At 43.7% G+C, this 20,732-nt stretch overlaps 3 protein-coding genes across 5 annotated transcripts; all 3 read left to right on the forward strand.

Annotated features, from left to right (window-relative positions):
* Positions 1-82: 82 nt before the first annotated feature.
* On the forward strand, positions 83-1,750 carry plaat1 (phospholipase A and acyltransferase 1; the record flags this gene model as incomplete). The annotated part of the gene is made up of 4 exons (XM_084473223.1): positions 83-109; positions 600-738; positions 929-1,197; positions 1,649-1,750. 4 exons carry the CDS (start codon positions 83-85, stop codon positions 1,748-1,750), a joined length of 537 nt encoding a protein of 178 aa, XP_084329349.1.
* Positions 1,751-2,128: 378 nt separating this feature from the next.
* On the forward strand, positions 2,129-12,261 carry ftsj3 (FtsJ RNA 2'-O-methyltransferase 3). Its single transcript, XM_084473204.1, has 21 exons — positions 2,129-2,282; positions 2,416-2,521; positions 2,617-2,663; positions 2,790-2,869; positions 5,366-5,465; positions 5,837-6,031; positions 6,169-6,284; positions 6,471-6,575; positions 6,834-6,934; positions 7,405-7,491; positions 7,582-7,761; positions 8,035-8,167; positions 8,555-8,754; positions 9,117-9,258; positions 9,419-9,503; positions 9,599-9,725; positions 9,846-9,940; positions 10,183-10,285; positions 10,641-10,824; positions 11,267-11,361; positions 11,486-12,261. Exons 1-21 carry the CDS (start codon positions 2,216-2,218, stop codon positions 11,775-11,777), a joined length of 2,640 nt encoding a protein of 879 aa, XP_084329330.1. The 5' UTR covers positions 2,129-2,215; the 3' UTR covers positions 11,778-12,261.
* A 341-nt stretch (positions 12,262-12,602) lies between these two features.
* Positions 12,603-18,219, forward strand: clcc1 (chloride channel CLIC-like 1). Of its 3 annotated transcripts, XM_084473215.1 has the most exons (11): positions 12,603-12,743; positions 12,919-13,098; positions 13,462-13,554; positions 13,721-13,831; positions 14,096-14,317; positions 14,520-14,660; positions 14,766-14,865; positions 15,115-15,212; positions 15,898-16,044; positions 16,564-17,262; positions 17,889-18,219. In XM_084473215.1, the coding sequence occupies exons 2-11, from the start codon at positions 12,955-12,957 to the stop codon at positions 17,964-17,966; spliced, it is 1,833 nt and encodes a 610-aa protein (XP_084329341.1). In that variant the 5' UTR covers positions 12,603-12,743; positions 12,919-12,954; the 3' UTR covers positions 17,967-18,219. The 3 variants fall into 3 exon arrangements, with proteins under 3 accessions (XP_084329341.1, XP_084329339.1, XP_084329340.1); XM_084473213.1 differs by lacking the exon at positions 17,889-18,219 and having other exon boundaries at positions 16,564-17,882; XM_084473214.1 differs by lacking the exon at positions 17,889-18,219 and having other exon boundaries at positions 12,924-13,098; positions 16,564-17,882.
* Positions 18,220-20,732: the final 2,513 nt, after the last annotated feature.

Below are 20,732 nucleotides of genomic sequence, written 5' to 3' on the forward strand. Positions count from 1 at the left end.
CATCAAAGTGATATTGTCAAAGCAACATATCGATTTCACTATTTTCTTTTTCTTTTAAGAGTTTGTGGAAGCATGATGTGGGATGGATAAACAGAAAGGACACTCTACTGTAAGTAATCTGAAAATATCTGTGCACCTGTTTGACCTGTTGTTGGCAATGTGTGTGTGTGTGTGTGTGTGTGTGTGTGTGTGTGTGTGTGTGTGTGTGCGTGAGTGTGTGTACGTGTGTTTGTGTGTGTGTGTCTGTTTCTGTGTGCGTGTGTGTCTGTTTCTGTGTGTGTGTGTGTGTGTGTGTGTGTGTGTGTGTGTGAGAGAGAGAGAGAGAGAGAGAGAGAGAGAGAGAGAGAGAAAGAGAAAGAGAGAGAGAGAGAGAGAGAGAGAGAGAGAGAGAGAGAGAGAGAGAGAGAGAGAGAGAGAGGGTTTGTTTTGTGTAGATTCCAGTAGCCATTGTGATACAAAATGTTGCGATGTTGAAGTGAATATTATGAACATCATTCAACTCTTTCCAACTTTTGAACAATACACAAAATAGGTGTCTTTCAATTAGATAGATGAATAAACACTCAATATCAGTCTGCTCTTTCACCTTGCTCTCCCAGATGGCCTCTAATGATCCTCACCCTCTGGACCCCCCTGGTGACCCCCAGCCAGGTGATCTCATTGAGATCTTCAGACCAGCCTATCAGCACTGGGCTCTCTACCTGGGAGATGGTTACATCATCAACTTAACACCTGTTGGTCAGTAAACCTACTATTCTTAGTTGGCTCTCATCTTCTTGGGACCAAATGATGATAATCAAGTTGGGCATGAACCAAAACATTTATATTGTATGGTTCTTAGTTGAAATGCACCCATGCACAAGAATGCTTCCTTTATTGTCTTTGATGACCTTGAAGTGTTGCCCTCCCCTCCGTTTCCCCATCCCAGATGAGGGTCCAGCAGCTGCCATGTCCAGTGTAAAATCAGTGTTCAGCCGCAAGGCGGTGGTACGCATGCAGCTGCTGAAGGAGGTGGTTGGAGGTGACTCATACCGTGTCAACAACAAGTACGATGACGACCACACACCCCTGCCTGTCTCTGAAATCATCCAGCGTGCTCAAGTGCTCATTGGCCAGGAAGTGTCTTATGACCTCCTGGGCAGTAACTGTGAGCACTTTGTCACTCTGCTGCGCTACGGGGAGGGGGTGTCCGAACAGGTCTGTAGACTTCACTTTCACTTTCACTGTCTGATCGATCAGGGGACACTAACTGCAAACACACAGGTGGCAGCAGAAGCCAGCCAACAGGCTAGGGGAGCCAAGAACAAGACATCCTTTGTGATCTTAGCTCATTAATTTACCATGAGAGTACATATGACCCACCTATTTGACAAGCCTACAGCAGGTGTGTATGCTTTGTGGTAGGCTGGTGGACTTCTGTTTCTATTCAAGACCAGTGCTTTGTTGTGTCGTGAACCATGAACCGGATTGCGATGCTCCACCAATTACAAACGTTACATACTCAAAATATGTACACAATATGAGAATGATTAAAATGGCATGTTATTGTTATTACAAATGGGGTTTATGGTACCTACATGGCAATCAGTCTCATGGCTATACAGCCATGAGACTGATTGCCATATGCTAATATAAATTATGTCCACAGGCAACACGGGCAATTGGGGCCATTGGTTTGGTGACGGCTGCAGCAAGTGCCTTTTCTGTGCTGGGACTCATCAACACCCGGTCAAGAAACAGGCCTTTTTGATAGCTGTCTTCCTCTCTGCATTGATGAGCACATTTCTATTACTAATATGGCAGACAAGACTAAACTTAAAATGAAAATTGATGACAATAAAATTGACAAAATGAAATAAATTAATAAATACTAACAAAGGAACTTAATATGTGTTTTGTGTGCTTCTTTGATGAAAGACGTTGCTTGATATTGGCTATGATCGCATATTGTATATTAAAGCAGTGCAAAAACAATAGACCATAGCACTGCTCACACAAAATAGAACAGTTTTGTTGTAGTATGCTACGTAAAGAACACTAGGTGGCAGTATTGCCAAAATGACTTCTGCGAAGAAGACGACCGCATGACCTGTGACGTAGAATAGATGCGCCCAGAGATCCACACGTGTTTTGTTCCAGGGATGTGTGGTCCCTGGGTTTTGATCGGTTAGAAAATATTTTCATATAATCAAGGACAAAATCAAAAGGAAACAAAATGGGAAAGAAAACAAAAATTGGAAAGACCAGGAAGGACAAGTTCTACCACTTGGCCAAAGAAACTGGTAAGGATTTAAGATCCGATTATTTTAGCAACAACTAGCCCTGTTGGCATGACATCAGTAGATGTGTATATAATCAGAAGTCTCACTTGTTAAGATGCTCAGTTATGTGTTAATTTACTGTTTTCTCCTACAGGCTATCGATCTCGTTCCTCCTTCAAGTTAATTCAGCTTAACCGTAAATTCCAGTTTTTACAAAAAGCCAGAGCGTTGGTGGACTTGTGTGCAGCACCAGGCGGATGGTGAGCACATTCTCGACGGACTTTAAACATCCACATTTAAATCCCCACTCGATAGAATTAAGCACTTACACGTTATTTTCTATATCCTATCACAGGTTGCAAGTGGCTTCAAAGTTTATGCCCATCTCCAGCCTCATTATTGGTAAGCTTGGTGATCTGAATATGGTTATGGGAATAAGTGTTCTGGCTTCTCTTCAGTGTTGACTACGTAGACCTTATGTTTTACGGTTGACAGTATTTGAGATTCCTTTTCTTATTTACCTTCCAGGTGTGGATTTGGTGCCTATCAGGGCTATCCCTAATGTGGTGACTCTACAGGAAGACATCACTACTGACAAATGCAAACAGGTGAGAGAGCCTTCCTCACAGAAGTGGTTCAGTTTGAGCTGGTCCTGCTATCCTCGGTAATATACGTAACGTCCTATATTAACTGTTGCACATATTGGGACATAATGAAGACCTAGTTTATGTACAACCAATATGTTTTCTTACCAAGTTAATAGAAGTTGTATTTTATAGAGTTGATGATTTTTTAAAAATGATAATATTTGTGTGTTATTTATTTATTATAGACACAGTCGGCAAGCAAGGAAACGTCACTTCCGGTCAGGGCCGTGGGGGAAAACAAACCATTTTCCCCATACACACTCATGCAAAAAGGCGGTATTTTAAACCTTTGTCAAACGCTTGTCCGCTGTCATTTCTTGGTTTGAATCACTTGTATATGCTGTCAAAGGGCTATATATTAAAAAAATTATCATGATCGGGTCGATTGTTGTCCGTATATTTTTTTAAAAGTGGATCTTTCACAGTTGGTCTTCCCCCACAGCGTTGAGTCTAGGTGGGTGTTCCCTTGGTCGCCGGCTGTAGACACTCGGAGAGACAATGCCGAAGAGTTGTTGTTTACCATTTTGCACCGCAAATAAATTTAAAAATCACAACCTGAGCTTTTATATCTTGCCAAACCGTGTGACGGAGCCAGAAAGGAGAACACAATGGTTGCAAGCCATAAAGAGGGAGGACAACTTTGGCCAATTGTGGGATCCACAATCGAAGCATGTATATGTCTGTAGTCATCACTTCATCACCGGTAAGTTTAACATAACAAACAACGTAAAACAAAAAACAGGAATGTTTGATTAATCGTTACTACCTTTACATTATATATATAATGAATATAGAATATACATTTTCTACGTTGATTAAATGTTAAGCAGAACACCAGGGTTATTCAAGCTAGTCTTATAACTTTGGTCAGTATTCTGCTCCTCATTGTAGTCACTTCAGCATGTTGTTTGTGTGAGAATAGTTCAGTCTGGCCCACTCATTTCATGTTAACAACGTTTTGTCCTAGGCAGGAAAAGTGATGAACGGGAACACCCAGACTACACACCGTCGCTCTTCCCTTCCAGAAAAGAGCAGCCTGCAGCAGCAAAAATGCAAAGGATGGAGCGCAGAAGGGAACGTCGGCAGGTTGTCCAAAATGATCTTCCTGCAGCCCCAGCACCAGACGCACCAGCAGCACCAGATGCACCAGCAGCACAAGACTGGTGCTGCTGGTGCGTCTGGTGCGTCTGGGGCGTCTTGTGCTGCTGGTGCATCTGGTGCTGCTGGTGCGTCTGGTGCTGGGGCTGCAGGAAGATCATTTTGGACAACCTGCCGACGTTCCCTTCTGCGCTCCATCCTTTGCATTTTTGCTGCTGCAGGCTGCTCTTTTCTGGAAGGGAAGAGCGACGGTGTGTAGTCTGGGTGTTCCCGTTCATCACTTTTCCTGCCTAGGACAAAACGTTGTTAACATGAAATGAGTGGGCCAGACTGAACTATTCTCACACAAACAACATGCTGAAGTGACTACAATGAGGAGCAGAATACTGACCAAAGTTATAAGACTAGCTTGAATAACCCTGGTGTTCTGCTTAACATTTAATCAACGTAGAAAATGTATATTCTATATTCATTATATATATAATGTAAAGGTAGTAACGATTAATCAAACATTCCTGTTTTTTGTTTTACGTTGTTTGTTATGTTAAACTTACCGGTGATGAAGTGATGACTACAGACATATACATGCTTCGATTGTGGATCCCACAATTGGCCAAAGTTGTCCTCCCTCTTTATGGCTTGCAACCATTGTGTTCTCCTTTCTGGCTCCGTCACACGGTTTGGCAAGATATAAAAGCTCAGGTTGTGATTTTTAAATTTATTTGCGGTGCAAAATGGTAAACAACAACTCTTCGGCATTGTCTCTCCGAGTGTCTACAGCCGGCGACCAAGGGAACACCCACCTAGACTCAACGCTGTGGGGGAAGACCAACTGTGAAAGATCCACTTTTAAAAAAATATACGGACAACAATCGACACGATCATGATAATTTTTTTAATATATAGCCCTTTGACAGCATATACAAGTGATTCAAACCAAGAAATGACAGCGGACAAGCGTTTGACAAAGGTTTAAAATACCGCCTTTTTGCATGAGTGTGTATGGGGAAAATGGTTTGTTTTCCCCCACGGCCCTGACCGGAAGTGACGTTTCCTTGCTTGCCGACTGTGTCTATATGTGCTTTATTTTGTAATTATTGTTAACCACTATTTTCTTAATTTAATGTTAATTTGACAACATAATCTAAACGTACAATAACCACAACGACACAGAAGGATGTATCCACCACACGTCCACTAGAAAATGATATATAAAACGATTGCAATGGATTTGATGGATTCTTTTCTGACGCTTAATAGACACTTTCCCTTGTTTACATAATTCAAACAAACTCACATATTTTGGTTGCCCAGCACTTAAATAATGTAATAATATATAAATAAATGCCTTGTTCCCAGGCTATTCGGAAAGAGCTGCAGACCTGGAAGGTGGATGTTGTCCTCAATGATGGTGCGCCCAATGTAGGTGCCAACTGGCAGCATGATGCCTTCAGCCAGGGTAGGTACTCCCTCAATTTATTCAACAAATATTTCCAGACTTTTTAAAAAAAAATTATTGAAGGAGACTTGAGATAATAAGATCTATTTATAAATTATTTTGTCCTATATCGTTTTTTTTTATTACAAACCACAGGTCACCATTGCAGTATGCATTTGGACAACTAGAACTGTTCTTTTAATCCTCAATTAGTTGTTTTTTTTCTTAGGGAATCATGCTTATTACACAAATTTCACTAGTAATTTACAGGATCTTGTGTCTTGTTTTCTGGAATTGTCCTGAAATACACATTTCATAGTAGAAAGTTATATATAATCCCCCACCGAGTACTCTTCTCAATGCCGAAGCTAAATCTCCTTCTGTGCTTCCAGCTCACCTGACCCTCATGGCCCTGAAGCTGGCCTGTGAGTTCCTGAACAAGGGGGGCTCCTTCATCACCAAGGTCTTCCGCTCCAAGGACTACCAGCCGCTGCTCTGGATCTTCCAGCAGTTCTTCAAGAAGGTGCAGGCCACCAAGCCCCAGGCCTCCCGAAATGAGTCTGCTGAGATCTTCGTGGTCTGTCAGGGTCAGTGATGCCGACATACACCGTTTATACTGAAGAAGGCATACTGTTGAAAGCCAACTGGGGGATCTTTTGGGTCTTCATTGTTGGTTGTAGGCTTGATGACCTGAGTGAGTGCCCTGTTCTCTCTGGCTATGTAGGTTTCCTTGCCCCGGACAAGATTGACAGCAAGTTCTTCGACCCCAAGCATGCTTTCAAAGAGGTGGAGGTTCAGGCTAAGACCGTGAAGGAGTTGATCCCAGTCAAGAAACCCAAGGTGTGTTTGTGTGCATGCGCATTGACATGCACGTATGGATACAATAAATGGATACGTGCTTCTTAATCACTTTTACCCTTTTATGAATCGTGGGTTTGTTGGGTTTTTTCCATTTCAGATTGAGGGTTGGTTAGGTTGTTCTCAGCTCCTTAAATACAAAAAGTAATATGCTTTCCTCTGTTTAAGGCGGAGGGATACACCGATGGTGATCTGACCCTCTATCACAGCTTCTCACTGACCGAGTTTCTCAAAGCTGAGAACCCTGTGGACTTCTTGGGCAAGGCCAGCACGGTGAGATACTTTCATTCAGATTTTCAACACTTGTCTTCAAAAGTCCTAACAAGTTTTAACTTGACACATTAAAACACCATCTGTTTATAATTACAGCAGTCTCTGTAGGTCTGTTTGTCCTTCGATTTGTGTACTGTAAAAACAACTGACCTATATTGCCGGCCTTTGGTCTTTGACCATTGGGCGGTTTAATACCTTCATCATTTCTGATCACCATTATATGTAGTAACTTTTTTGTTGTTGTTGTTTACCATCTAGATCACCTTGGACAGCCTAGAGCTGGAGTCTCAGGAGGTTACTACAGACGAGGTCAAAGAGTGTTGCCGTGACATCAAGGTGCTGGGCCGCAAAGATCTCCGGTAAGACTTTTCTGGGATGTATTTGCAGAAGTGTTTTGCTCAAATAGATTGTAGCACGTAATATGCTACACACTTTTACACCAAATGGGTTGACGTGCAAATTTTAACATAAGGTAAAGTTCTATCTAGCTGGGATAGGTGAGGAACATTATCGATAAATTGTAATAACCGGCATGTTATCATTTAAAATTCAGCATGTATACTAAATCAAATATTACAAATATTGATGATGTGCACTTCATCTTTTGGTATCAATCTTTTTTTTGGTATGATAAAAAAGCACTACACCGTAATAGTATACAATCTAAAGTATAAAACAATATTTAAAGCGGTCTACTTGTTTAACTGAACCATCTATATATGTTGTGTTGGTCTGTTGGCTTTTTATTAAAAAAACAAAACTGTTGTTGAATATTGTGTTGCGTTTGTTTCAATCCATCTGTCCTGCTCTCCCGTCCCACCAACAACAGTCTGCTGCTGAGCTGGCGGTCCAAGCTGAGGAAATATCTGGCCAAGAAGCTCAAGGATGAGGCCAAGCAACGCGACCAGGAGATCATGTAAGCCAACAGCACGTCCGTAGTAATGGTAGAATACACGTTCACAAAACGTGATGTTTCATGTTAGTTTATTTTCCATGGCCCCTTCAGCCTGAACTCTGATGAGGAGGACGACAGCGACACCGATGTGAAGCCAGATAAGCCCGGCAAGGTGGCCGGGGCGGAGGGGGAGACGGAGACCGCCACGGAGAAGGAAGACGAGGAGGAGAACGAGGCGATGGTGAAGCAACTGGCAGAGTTGAAGGCCGAGGAGGTCGCTGATCTGAGACGGTAAGAGGGGATCCGCAACGAATTCCCAGGTGTTCTAAATGGATGTCTTGTGGTAATCAGTAAAATGCATGTACAATAATTGGGGCTGTGACACAAATCAAGGTTCTTAAGAGGTGTGGGTAGATTAAAAATATATATATAGATAGATATAGCTAGTCTGTCCAAAATGTGATGTCTCTGTGGTCACCGTGAAACCATGATATACATCCCTCGAAATGACAACTCCCGAGATGTCCCGTACTGATGCACCTGTGGGCCTGCGTGTTCCTGCAGGAAGAAGAAGAAGCTGTTGAAGGAGAGGAGGAAGCAGAGGGAGAGGGTGGAGTTGAAGATGGACCTGCCGGGGGTCTCCATCGCCGACAACGAGGACACGGCCATGTTCTGTCTCAGTAGCATCAAAGCCAAGGTGTGTGTGTGACACACACACACACACACACACACACACACACACACACACACACACACACACACACACACACACACACACACACACACACACACACACACACACACACACACACACACACACACACACACACAACTCTGTGCTGCTAGCATAAGAGATTTGATTGCATACAGGATAGCGTTGATTACAGTGTTTCACTCCCAGCGAAAGCTACTGGGTTCAATCCCCATCTTCAAAGACTCTCTCTAGGCATCCTTGAACACGATGCCAAATCCTACCTGCTCATTAATGACATGTGTATAAACATTGCTTAATTCAAAGTGCCCAAAGTCTTAATTGCGCTTCCAATGCATTTCTAAACCAAATGTTCTTCATTGCTCCTTCCAGGCCCTGGGGGAGATCTCCAAAGGGGACATGCTGGCTGCAGACAGCCTGGTGGAGGGAGAGGAGCACTTCCACATCTCTGAGGACGAGGAGGACAACGAGGAGGACAAGATGTCCCTGGCCTCTGACCTAGACGAGGAAGAGAGGGACGAGGTGGAGGAGCAGGAGATGCAGCTGGATATGCTGGAGAAGCAGAAGAAAAAGTGAGGGCGCTGTGTGTCTTAGGGTCTGAAGGGATCAACTGGATAAGAGTCTAAACTGTGTGCCAGGTTAAGAAATGTTTTGTGTTTTTGTTCTTCATTATTAGCTATTGCATTTGATTTATGTTCTTGTCACTTGTGGTACCCTGAATAACAATCGAGTAATGTCTTGTAAAACAATTTATTTTATAGATCGTCTTTTTTCCAGCACTTTGTAGAAGAGCGCTAACACTTTCTAGCATAAAGATTTCAATATATATAGATAAGGGTAGTAATAATAAATAAATAATCCCTATGGTAAAAAAAAAAAGGGAGGAGTTTCATTGGCTTATATAGTAAACAGTGTGTTTTATGTTGTACTCCAGGGTGGCCTTGAAGACGGCAAAGGCAGCAGCTGAGAAAGAGAAGGAGGAAGAGGAGGAGGAGGAGGGTCAAGGAGGTCTGCTGGTGGAACTTGAAGACAAAAATGTGAAGAGAGAACATGAGACCAACCTGTGGTTCAGCAAGGTTTGTCCGAGTGTTCATTTTAATTCGGCTTCTGGTCTTTGTCTCTCAGAGGGGCACAGAAGGGGGATAAAAGGCCAACGTGTGGTGTTGTAGCTAGAGTGCAGATGAAAATGGATTTAGAGGATATACATTTTGACGGAGACGGCTGTTTACTCTGCAGGGGATCTTCTCCGAAATCGACCTGGATAATGACGCCGAGACGGAACTCCAACAGACTGAGAAGCTGCAGAGCCAGGAAGCACTAGGTTACACTCTTCTTCATGATGGTCGTTATTATTGGGAAGGGTCCCGCGATAACTTTTTTTTTGCTTTCACACATAATAAGAACTTTTGCTTTCAGAACAAGGGAGGGAGGAAGAGGATGTGACGGCTGTCCAGGCGGAGGAGGAGGAGGAGGCGGGACCAACACAGAAAACCGAGGAAGGAAGTGACAGTGACTCAGACTCGGACAGCAGTGATGATGAACCGTAAGACATCATTGTTCACGGGGTTTTTTGTAAAAAAATAAATTAAAAAAAAGTTGTATTCCCTGGTAAAAAAAACAAAAACAGATGCACATTTGGTTAATATTTTTTGGGCCATTTTAGGGACATTTCGACAATGAGGCGAGGCAAGGGGGCCGGCGGGCTGAAGGCCAAAGCCGATAAGGAGGACTTCCAGGTTGTTCCTGTGGAGCGCAGCAGTGAGTACAACCCTCAACCTGACTTTAAACTTTGGGGGACATTTGCTCATCTGCTCAAGATCACCAGAGCCGGTATCAAACCCAAGAAGCTGCTAGGTTTTGGACCGTCCTCTTGAAACCGATTGATATCTCATCATGGGCTGTCTAATAAATGCATAAATGATAATCGTTTTACAGTCAGTCACCTCAGAATTAGGGACTTTGTGTGTGTAATGAGGTTTCTTAATGTCTCTCTGCGCCAGACAAGAGACACAGAGTGCTGGATGCAGAAGGCTTGGCCCTGGGCTGTCAGATCGCCTCGTCCAAGAAACGGGGCAGGGACCTCATGGACGACTCCTTCCACAGGTGTGTGACCGCACCTTGGTCTAAGACTGGGGGGAGAAATGGCTGGACTTCAATCCCATCCACAGAATATTGTTTGATGTTTGGTGACCTTTACTAAAAGGGCCCGTGACGGAACTGCCTAAGCGCAAAATTAGCGAATACAAACTCATGCAGACTGTCCACTGTAGAAATATGCACTCAAAATCCCTTCTGAAAGCCTCATGTTCTGCCAAATGAGTTTTGGCAGAACAAATGAAGTTGCAAGCAGTTGCTATTACTATTTTGTGTGTGTGTGTGTGTGTGTGTGTGTGTTCCACTTGTTTTTTATTACCCCTTTTATTACCCCCCGCTGTGTAACGTCTCCGTGTCCCACCAGGTTCGCCAACTCCGAGGGCCAGTGGGAGGTGCCCGAGTGGTTCTTCGACGACGAGCGGAAGCACCGGAAGAAGCCGGTGCCGGTGACCCAGGAGATGGTGGACGAGTTCAAGCAGAAGTGGAAGGAGATCAACGCCCGGCCCATCAAGCGCGTGGCGGAGGCCAAGGCCAGGAAGAAGAAGAGGGTGAGCACCGCGGCGCTCTCCGCCTACATCCTCGTCCACGGATGAGGTGCCCCATGAGCAAAGCCCCTGAAACCCCCCCCACTCACTTGCTCCCCGGGGCGCTGCACTGCGGCTGCCCTCTGCTCCGGGTGTGTTCACCGGCTCTCCCCCGCTGGGTCAAAAGCAGAGAAAGAATTTCCCCACAAAAAAAGGGACAATAAAGGATAACTTAACTTAAGAGTGCATTCTGGGATGTGTTCATCTACGCTCCTTTGGAAAGCGTCCTTTCCTTTGGAAAGCGAGACGAATATGTCGGCACTTATTCTCTCTTCCAGACCAATAAGAAAGGGCTGGAAATAGAAGATGTTAGTTTGCGTGATTGAGGGGGGGGAGGTCGTCCCAAGAGAATGCGGCTCTTTCTAAGATTGTCGTTTCGTTTGTTTGTTTTTGTGCGCGTCTCCAGATGCTGAAGAAGATGGAGACGGCGAAGAAGAAGGCGGAGGCCGTGGTCGACACGGTCGACATCTCTGAACGGGAGAAAATGTCCGCGCTCAAGAGGTACAGCCCCCCCCCCACCGCCACCGACAGCGCCGTGTGTATCCGTCGGCGTCCATGCTATTAGCGTCTTTGCTCGCGGCTACGAATGAACCGTCTCTCTCTGTTGTTTCGTCCTCTCTCACAGCATCTACAAGAAGGCGGGCATGGGGAAGGAGGACAAGCGGGAGGTGACGTACGTCAAGGCCAGGAAGGGCTCGGGGGGCCGCGTGGGCCGGCCGTCCGGCGTGAAGGGACAATTCAAGGTGGTGGACAGCCGCATGAAGAAGGACATGCGTGGCATGCAGCGCAAAGAGCAGCGCGGCAAGGGCGGGAAAGGCGGGAAAGGCAAAGGCGGCAAGGCCGGTAAAGGCGGTAAACCCAAGGGATCCAAACCAGGGAAAGGAAGGGTACCGAAGGGCGGAAGGAAAGGAAAATGAACTTTGGGCCGGTGACTGGACTTTTTCCTTTTCTGTCTTTTGTTCTCCGGAAAGCAGGTCTGAGGGGTGGAATGGAGGGCATCCACAGAGCCACGATAGCGGTCACGTCTTTGGCTTGCGTCGTTGGTGGTGGTCAAAGTTGACACCCTTTTTATGAAAACCTGTTGACCTTCACATTGATGATGCATTGGTCTCGTGACGTTTGGAAGGCTTTCAGGTGTCTTATTATGGGATATCTGTTCTCTCTGTATCTCTCTGTAAATTGCTCTATTATACACATAAGATACGAATGCATATACATAATATTACAATTTGTTTGTAAATGTCACATAATTGCCAACCCTTTTCTGATATTGCATATTTTGCAATAGAAAACAATAAAAAAAAAACATTGAAAGTTTTTTGTATTGGATATATATTGATGTTATATATACACATGAATGTGTACATTGTTTAAAATAAAGTTGCATCTCTTAAAAGCCGATTCAATGTATTGATAGGTTTTCCTGGATTATCTGTGAAAATGCTTTTCTTCATTACAATTACTACAGCAAGTATACATCTTTCAAAAAAAGCATTACTTTAGTGAGTTTAGTCATAGAAGTGTTAATAATAAAAACCCATTATCAATCATTATACCATGCTTTAATGCACATGTAAATTTGATTCAGATGTGCTGATAATATACAATCGAAGTATTTATCTTTTTATCTATTTATTTATTTATTCTTACCTTAAAAGCACATTGTGGTTCCGGAAGTGTTCTCGGCTGGAACTACAAGAGCGCAGTTTGTTTCCGGAAGTGAACGTCAAATTCACACGCCTCCGTCCGCTCATGGAGCTTGCTGTCACGTCAGAACATTCAGCTCGGGCAAAAGTCAGGTCGTCGATTACTTCTACCGGTGGACTACGATCGTTTAATACATTTCCACCATATACCATCGTGTCACTATCTTCAGTTTAGTGGTAAGTATACATTGGATGGTCACCCGCTATTCCTGTTTAAACACCGTCCGGTGGCGCGAATGAAGTTGACGGGACACCCCCTTATAATGGCTCCGATTCTCAGCCACAGACTAGAGAACCACTTAATCGACCCAAGTACCATTTGTAATTTATATGGATTTTCTTTTTGTGTAAGATAAGACGCGTGGATGCCACGGATCCACTGATCACCATGTCACAATTCCGTGTGGGACTGCGCCTCCTCGTCCTCATGTGGAGCCTGGCTGCACTTGTACGGACAGAAGAGGAATGGATCGACCCCTACGATATGCTGAACTACGATGCAGGCACGAAAACGATGAGAAAACAATCAGAGGTAGGGTGGTGACTCCTTTTATTCCATTGGAAACAACAAATGTTGTTGGATGGAGGCTCCTGTGGCTATGGTTTGGTGTGTGTATGTACCGCAATGACACTGGTTTTAAACTTTAAACGATGCAGAGGCTGCGGTGGCGGGATGGGATAGTATAACGCTACGGTGTGTGGCAGATTTCATGTACAACATCGCTTATTATAACGCTCAGTTATACAGTTCCACAACGACGGTACTAAAAAAAGTTTCATAAAGTTGTATTGGGTCTGAATCATGGGGAAGACACCCCCCCCCCCCCTTTCCTAAAAATGAAAACGAAACTACATTTACATCAGTGCTCTCAATTTGTGAAATGTCGTTTTACAGCCAACAACGTATCCCAACGTGCCCACTAAAAGGAGAGAACATGTCGAAGAAGTTCTGGATTGTAGCAATCAGATTTCAGCTTTACAAAGAGAGGTTAGTAATGTTTGGCATTATTTATATGAGTATACACAACCGCCACACGATCAAAGCATAATCTTTCATTAAAAATAATCCTTGATTCAAATAAAAAAAATTCAGATCCAAAATTGAAATAAAATCTGCCACTGCTGTCATCCTGTATACGCTTCTCCCACTGAAGGTTGAAGACCAGCGGAAGAGCATTGCATCCATCTCACAGCAGCCCACATGCAGCCCTGTTTTTAGGAGATTCCTGACCAGGTTCCTGATGCTGATCAACAAAGTTGGCTTGGTAGGTTATTTTAAGTGGTTAACCTATCTACAGTAAGTTTCATACACAAAAAAATATTCTACTTTGGCTCCTCCTAGCGATGTCGATCTGGTATGCTCAACGGCAACAGACATTTTGAAATGCCAATGAAACCGATACCATAAGTATCTTTAATCATCATGGGAAACCAAGTCCTTCATGCTTTTCATTGTATTTTATCTGCGCTCACACTACATTAATACCAAACAGGAAAATATTCTTGACGTTTTCTTATTTTATTTACAGCCCACCGACAACTTGGACAGCTTCTATAATGCCAAAGTGAAAGTCACCAGACAGGGTGTCACCGAGATCCAGAAGTTTCTGGAGTCGGGTGAGAGCTGGCGGCAAGGGGCGCTGGACGACGTGCTCAGCCAACTGTTGATAGACGTGAAAACTCTGGACTTCGAGGACTTGAAGTGGCGTTTTGAGGACACCTTCGGAGTGGAAATTGATACTGTCTTTAAAGTAAGCACACTTCAACTTAAGTGTTTATAACTAAGACGCTTTTGGTTGGAACTCATATGACCATGTCGTATAGGTTGAAAGGGTTATCGCTTTCATATTCTATAAATAGTCTAGACGTCTTTATGAGGTCACAACTAAATAATAAGGTACAACACAGTCCAGTACGAATTGAATTATAACATGCATTCACCTCTCAATGCAGGTGTTTCTCTGCGTCCTCGTCATCGCGGCGGTCATCTGCACTCAGCTGTGGACCGTGGTCTCCTGGTTTGTCCAGTTCAAACGGATGTTTGCAATCTGCTTCCTCGTCAGCATCGTGTGGAACTGGTTCTATCTGTACAAGGTAACACCGACACCTCTCTTACCTCTCTTCCCCTGCAGCCATGCAGTGTGCGCCCACTTTCTCTTCCCGGTGGCACCTCTTAAGTGTGTTATGTGTGGTCCTCAGATTGAATTTGCCCAGCACCAGAGCCGCCTGGCGAAGATGGACACAGCGTATGAAAAGTGCACCGGAATGAAGAAAATCGACTGGTCTGATAGTTTAAAAGGTAAGCTGGTGCCGTGTGTACATGTGATACACATGTGTTGTGTATACAGATATTGCTTGTTCAATGGCAGTATTGATTAAGGGAAATGCTTAGTATTCATAGTTATGTTAACTGAAAGATTAATTAATATTGTTGACAAAATATAAACAGTGAAAATTAACCCATATGATTCGGAAAAGTTTCGGAAAAGTCAAGGACTTTTTCCCGACACATTTACTGAGGTAGGGTACATTTCTTCTTCGGTTTCAGAATGGTACAGGACAACCTGGACTCTGCAAGATGATCCCTGCAATGAGTATTATAAAGACCTCGTGGTCAGTCCATTCCTGCTGGTGCCTCCATCCAAGGTAGAGTCCACTGTGCTGTAGGGCTGTACAATTGATTGTTATTAACAGGGGTGCACATAACTGGTATGCAAGTACACATGCGCACATAATCAGGGATGCGTAATGTCACTACAATGCTTTTGTGTAACTAACAGGAGATTGAAAAAACAAAGTACATTGATACTTTGGCGTTAGGGAAAGAAAAGAAAAGATGTGCTGTGGCTCGAAATGAATGATAAGCGCACTGAAATGTGCGCTCATGTGCGCTGTGCACCGCGCACACACTGGAAAACTGCGCAAAATCAGCCGATCGCAACATTCCTTTTGTGAGATATTCAAACACTCCGTGGTCAAGCTGCTGCAGTTTGATTAAAGAAAAAAGGCGGTGCAAAAAACACTGCTGTGCTTAAGAAGCTGTTTATTGAAAATGGAATCTCCTTTGTGAAACTGGGTAAGTTTCATAAGATCAGATGTGACCAGGTGTGGAGTGCGTACCAAACACCATCTCCTGGAACTCACCTGAGTAACTCACAAAAAAAAGTTATGTGCACCCCTGGTTATTAATCTAAATGTCTTCATTGGCCTCCTAGCTGGAAGAAAAATCATATGTGCATGTGGCTATGGTTTAAACAGAAGACCCAGACAGAGACAGGGGCCACAGTGAGCTGAATGGTTAACATCCTTCATCCCTTTCCCCCACACACAGGCCATCTCGGTCACCATCACCACCTTCTTCACAGAGCCACTGAAGCACATCGGCCAGGGCATCAGTGAGTTCCTCCGAGCCCTCCTCAAGGACCTGCCCATCACCCTGCAGTTACCCGTCCTCCTCACCATCGTGCTCTCTATCCTGGTATTTATTCTTTACATAATGCACAGGGTGGGCTAGTGGGTGGGGGGGGGGTTCAACTCTCAGCGCAAACTTTCGGGCTTTATCCCGGATGTCCGCCCGCAGGCTACCTGCTCTCTAAATGCGTCTGTTAAATGACTTAAATGTAGCAAATAGCAATACGCAGCCACGGACCACCTCTCCACCTCCCTATTTAATACCATGTGTAATGGCTTTAGCAGCACTTTTACCTCGGCGACATGACGTTTCGCTAAAGTAACTGATGTAATCCTTTGGATTGTACCAACATGGTACACTTCACAGGGGTGTACCATGGATAGGGGAGCAACAAAATTGTGGTAACAACTGAAAACATTTTGACTGTGTGAATAGGTGAATAATAATCGCTGCGGAAGTAAACAAAAAAAGTATAATTCCATTGCATGGTGATTTTGAGCTCTGCTACAAAACCTTGCTTGTGTAATACAGATTTCAAATGGAGGACCTGGGTATATACTGTATGTTTGTTTTTTTGGTGGACAGGTGGTCATGTATGGAGGAGTGCAGGCAATGTTCCAGCACGGTATAAGGGGACCCCTGCGTCTTCGGGACCCTCCCCTCCCTCCTGCTGGGGCTCAGCCACAACTGGCCCAGGTTCAACCAGCTCCGCCACCACCGGCCCAGTTTCAACCAGCTGTGCCACAACTGGCCCAGGTTCAGCCCGCTCAGCCACCACCGGCCTATCTTATGACCCCGGACCCTCAAGGAGCAGGAGACACTCCACAGCTGCGACAGCGGGAGCGAGGTGCTGACGGTGCGGTGCGTCGGCGGAGAGTCCAGAGACCCAGGGTGGCGGCGGCCGCAGGCACAGCAGCAGCAGCAGCAGCACCCCCCAGGGTGCCCGTGGAGACCCTATGTGACGAGGGTTACAGCCAAGACGAGACGGACTCCACAGAGCCAGTGGTGCAGAGGTACGCCGGGGACCTTCACGCCCAGGGGGACGGAGATTCAGAAGAGCATGAGGTGGAGGAGGAGGAGGAGGAGGAGGAGTTGCTACGGCGAGCCACTCCGACGACTGTAGCTCATGATGCTACGAAACAAGCTGAGGACAAGCCTAAACCCTCGGAGCCCAAGCCAACCGTGCCTCGAGCCGAACGCCAGGACAATGTGACGCAGGGAGGCAGAGGAGTTATAACAGATAACCGCAGTCCAGCAGGACTGCCAGGATTGACAAGAGAACAGGTGATTTCCAATCGCCCTTTTGGTCTTGTCGCGTCACTAGGGGCTGTATCCGTTTCCAGCTTAAATGCAACGAGTCGCCAGTCGGGTGACTGTGCGTGACACAGCCTCAACGCAGCAGGCTGCGCTGTAATGTGATGTAAGCCCTGCATGTGGTTGTGAACGAATGTTGAAGGAATATAGACCTAGAGTTCTCAACAACATGATTCATTATTATTTGTATGTTTCTATAACTATAGAAGACAAATTAAAAAGGGTAATGAGGGTTTTGATAGAAGCGCACAGCAGTGATTTCAGTTTGATGATATTCACTTGTCAAACTAAATGGTTTGCTAGCTGGTTGAAACGGGACAGATTTATTCCAGATTAGACTTGGTCTAAAGACTGGTCATGTGCTGAGGTCCAAATAAGTCTTACCAAATAAGTATTATTTTGTTTGTCAACATGCTTCAGCATTGTACACGCGTTCAAATATTCCTCGTCGTCATCCATTTGTGCAGCAATATTCTGTCTTCGTATGAACTTTGTGTCTTTGCATTGCATGTTAATAAATCTCTATTTCCATTCTACTCATCACCATCCTTTTTCTCTCCCAATCTTTTTCTCTTTTTGCTCTTGTTTTAATGCAGTCACTCAGCATGCTCCCTGAATTCTCCTCTATTGAAACTGTGTGCAGTCCAGTACAAGAGACGTCTCCAACGCTATAGGCTCTGCCTTTCTCACTGCTGCCATGGGCAGTGTCTGAATCGTTAAAGAGAAAAAGAAAAACTATGCACTTTCTATGCTGGATATGGGGTTTGATTATGGGGTTGAATGAGACTAATAAGCTTTAAAAACATGTCTATAAACAAACCTTTATACACTAATTTTGTGACATGTGTGTTTACATTTTCATGTAAACCAGTATTTTCTGAATGAAACTTTCATTAAAAATTTAATAAAATGAATTAAAAAAAATGATCAATGTTCATTCATTCAAACTTTATTTTAAGTTCTTAGGGACATTTTGAGGGGGACCCTCATTTACAATGATGCCAAGATTATACCATAGAAAATGAACCATAAATAAACTGAAAAAAGCCAAACAAACTAAATCTGTAAAACAATTACAGACAAAATGTTGTTTTGTTTGCATCTAACTAACAATTTCATAAGAGCATCTTGCATTAAAGGAAAGTTTCAGTTTGTCAATGGCTCATTTAACAGAGTCAGTGATGCGGTGATGCAAGACAATCATGCATTACAATATCATTGATATACATTTTCATCAGGACAACGCCAAAAGGCCATTGTAACGGACAGGGCTCCCCCCGTGCTCTCTCACTGACATCAGTCATGTAGATAACTCTGAAACCAGCTGCCAGAATCCCTATCACAGCCAGTAACGGATGACAGGAAGTATAGAAGGATCCACTAGAATGGTGCTATGATTAACTATCACACCAGACTGATATGGACTTGGAAAAGAGTGCTCGGAGAGGAAAGCTTTCAGCTGGTTATTCACTAACTATTTCTAGAAGTTTTGAATAACTGGAGATTTTGGAAATTAAAAGGTAGTTATTTAGATTGCTACTATCTACAGCTTGATGCTGGGGCCACAGTGCATAAAAAAACATTAAAAATAACCAGTTCAACATAACAAATTTCCAGGGACCCCCCGGACCCCGTACAGATGTCCGGGCTAAGCCCCCAAGGGCCTCAACTCCTAGAAACGCCCCTACAGCCTGACCTCGCAAGACTTAGTCTGGAACCTCTCAGTTAATTTTCGATTCCGAAGGGGCGTATTCTTTATAGGTCCATGGGCGTTATCAACGGACTGACCAAAATGCCTCTGGACGCTATTGGATAGACCTTCAACCAATCGGAGCAACGAAACGTGTAACACATCAGCGGCAGCCAACTCGGTATATTTATATTATATTTATATTTATTTATATATTACGTTTTATACATATATACGCTTTGGATAAAAAAGCTAAATGCCCTTAATATAAATATACCTTGGTTGTTTATGAAAATGCCTCAAAGGCGCCCCCATAGGGCTATCTACTGTAGGTTTAAATCGAATCGGCCCCATAAACGATCCCTATCCATGCAGATAGTTTACGTGAGATTTGGAAGTGTGCTATATGTCAGAATTGGAAAAAAAAACATTTTATGAAACAATGAAAGGTTCATTCACAGTAATTGACAGACCTTGTTTCATGTCTACATCTTAATAACTATAAGACTTAAGAATCTGCTGACGCTCCATATTTTCATTTCCTGACAGTCAAACAACCCTGTTGACGCAAGAGTCGCTGCTAAAGAGGAAGTAATATGACCATCAAAATGGACACTTTGTTTATTTAACTGGCTGAAGTGACTTACTTGTTGATGCCCCTTTGGGATGTGGGGCATATATTTTATACATATTTTAAAATAATTTACTTTTGAGTATTTGTTTACAAAACAAAATATTTTGTTAATTGTTTTCATACATGGCGAAAATAACTGTGTGTTTTTGTTTGTCATTTCTAGGAAAAATGCAAAAACGCCCCTGTGAGGCGTGTATTTAAAAAACAGCTGTTCCAAAGTAACAAGAGCCTAACACACACACACACACACACACACACACACACACACACACACACACACACACACACACACACACACACACTCCAATCACAAACAAGCTAGAGATTACATTTGTAACGGTTGTAACGCCTTGCTACAACCGTCCCTGAAACAAGACGTCTGTGTCTTTCATTTGAAACAAAGATCAACTTTATCAACACAAATAATTGAATGTGTGGAAATACCTTAATTAATGCTCACTGTTTCCTTCCTGCTTGATCACCAAACATTACAGCATAGCTTTAACAGCTCATTGTATTGAAATCTTTATTTGGTCTATTGAGAGCTACTCCAAAAGCTACTCTCAAGGGAGGTCTGGCTTACAGGTCCTGTAAAGCCCGGGAACCCAGGGACCACACAGATGGAAGAGACCTCTACAGTGGGGACAACTGTGACTCGGAATGAGTTCCGTCAATGTGGACAACCAGTCCCCCCAACTCCTTCTTTCTCTATCCATTGTTGGGAATATTGTCTAAAAACGTTGAGGATGTGTGTTCAGATAGAGGGTTTGTTCCAGAGGAGAGGAAATATTATATGACCATCAAATCATTTTTTCTCTCATTATAATTTGATGGTTTCCCCTATTTTCTGTTGCGTAGTGTGGCAAGATGTATTCATTATTTAGAAAAGGAATGAATATTCACATTAAAGTGATTGATGTAATCTTCTTCATTTTCAGTATTTGATTGATTAATTATGTATATTGAATACATGTTACAGTCGTCCCTGTCATGGATGACAACCGTCCCTGTACACTGGAACGGTTGTGAAAGTGGAGTGACTGTGATATAAGTACATTTTGCAAAACCTGTACTTCAATACATTGTTTCAGTAGTCGACACATTGACAATTTTAAT

This window comes from Micromesistius poutassou (genome assembly GCF_964030765.1).
Source record: "Micromesistius poutassou genome assembly, chromosome: 9".
Lineage (NCBI taxonomy): Eukaryota > Metazoa > Chordata > Actinopteri > Gadiformes > Gadidae > Micromesistius > Micromesistius poutassou.

Coding starts and splice junctions, on each gene's coding strand:
- ftsj3 (XM_084473204.1), top strand. CDS start 2,216: ATGGGAAAGAAAACAAAAATTGGAAAGACCAGGAAGGACAAGTTCTAC. Junction 6,285..6,470: donor TCCCAGTCAAGAAACCCAAG/GTGTGTTTGTGT, acceptor CCTCTGTTTAAG/GCGGAGGGATACACCGATGG. Junction 9,941..10,182: donor TGTTCCTGTGGAGCGCAGCA/GTGAGTACAACC, acceptor TCTCTGCGCCAG/ACAAGAGACACAGAGTGCTG.
- clcc1 (XM_084473213.1), top strand. CDS start 12,955: ATGTCACAATTCCGTGTGGGACTGCGCCTCCTCGTCCTCATGTGGAGC. Junction 13,099..13,461: donor CGATGAGAAAACAATCAGAG/GTAGGGTGGTGA, acceptor GTCGTTTTACAG/CCAACAACGTATCCCAACGT. Junction 14,318..14,519: donor AAATTGATACTGTCTTTAAA/GTAAGCACACTT, acceptor CTCTCAATGCAG/GTGTTTCTCTGCGTCCTCGT.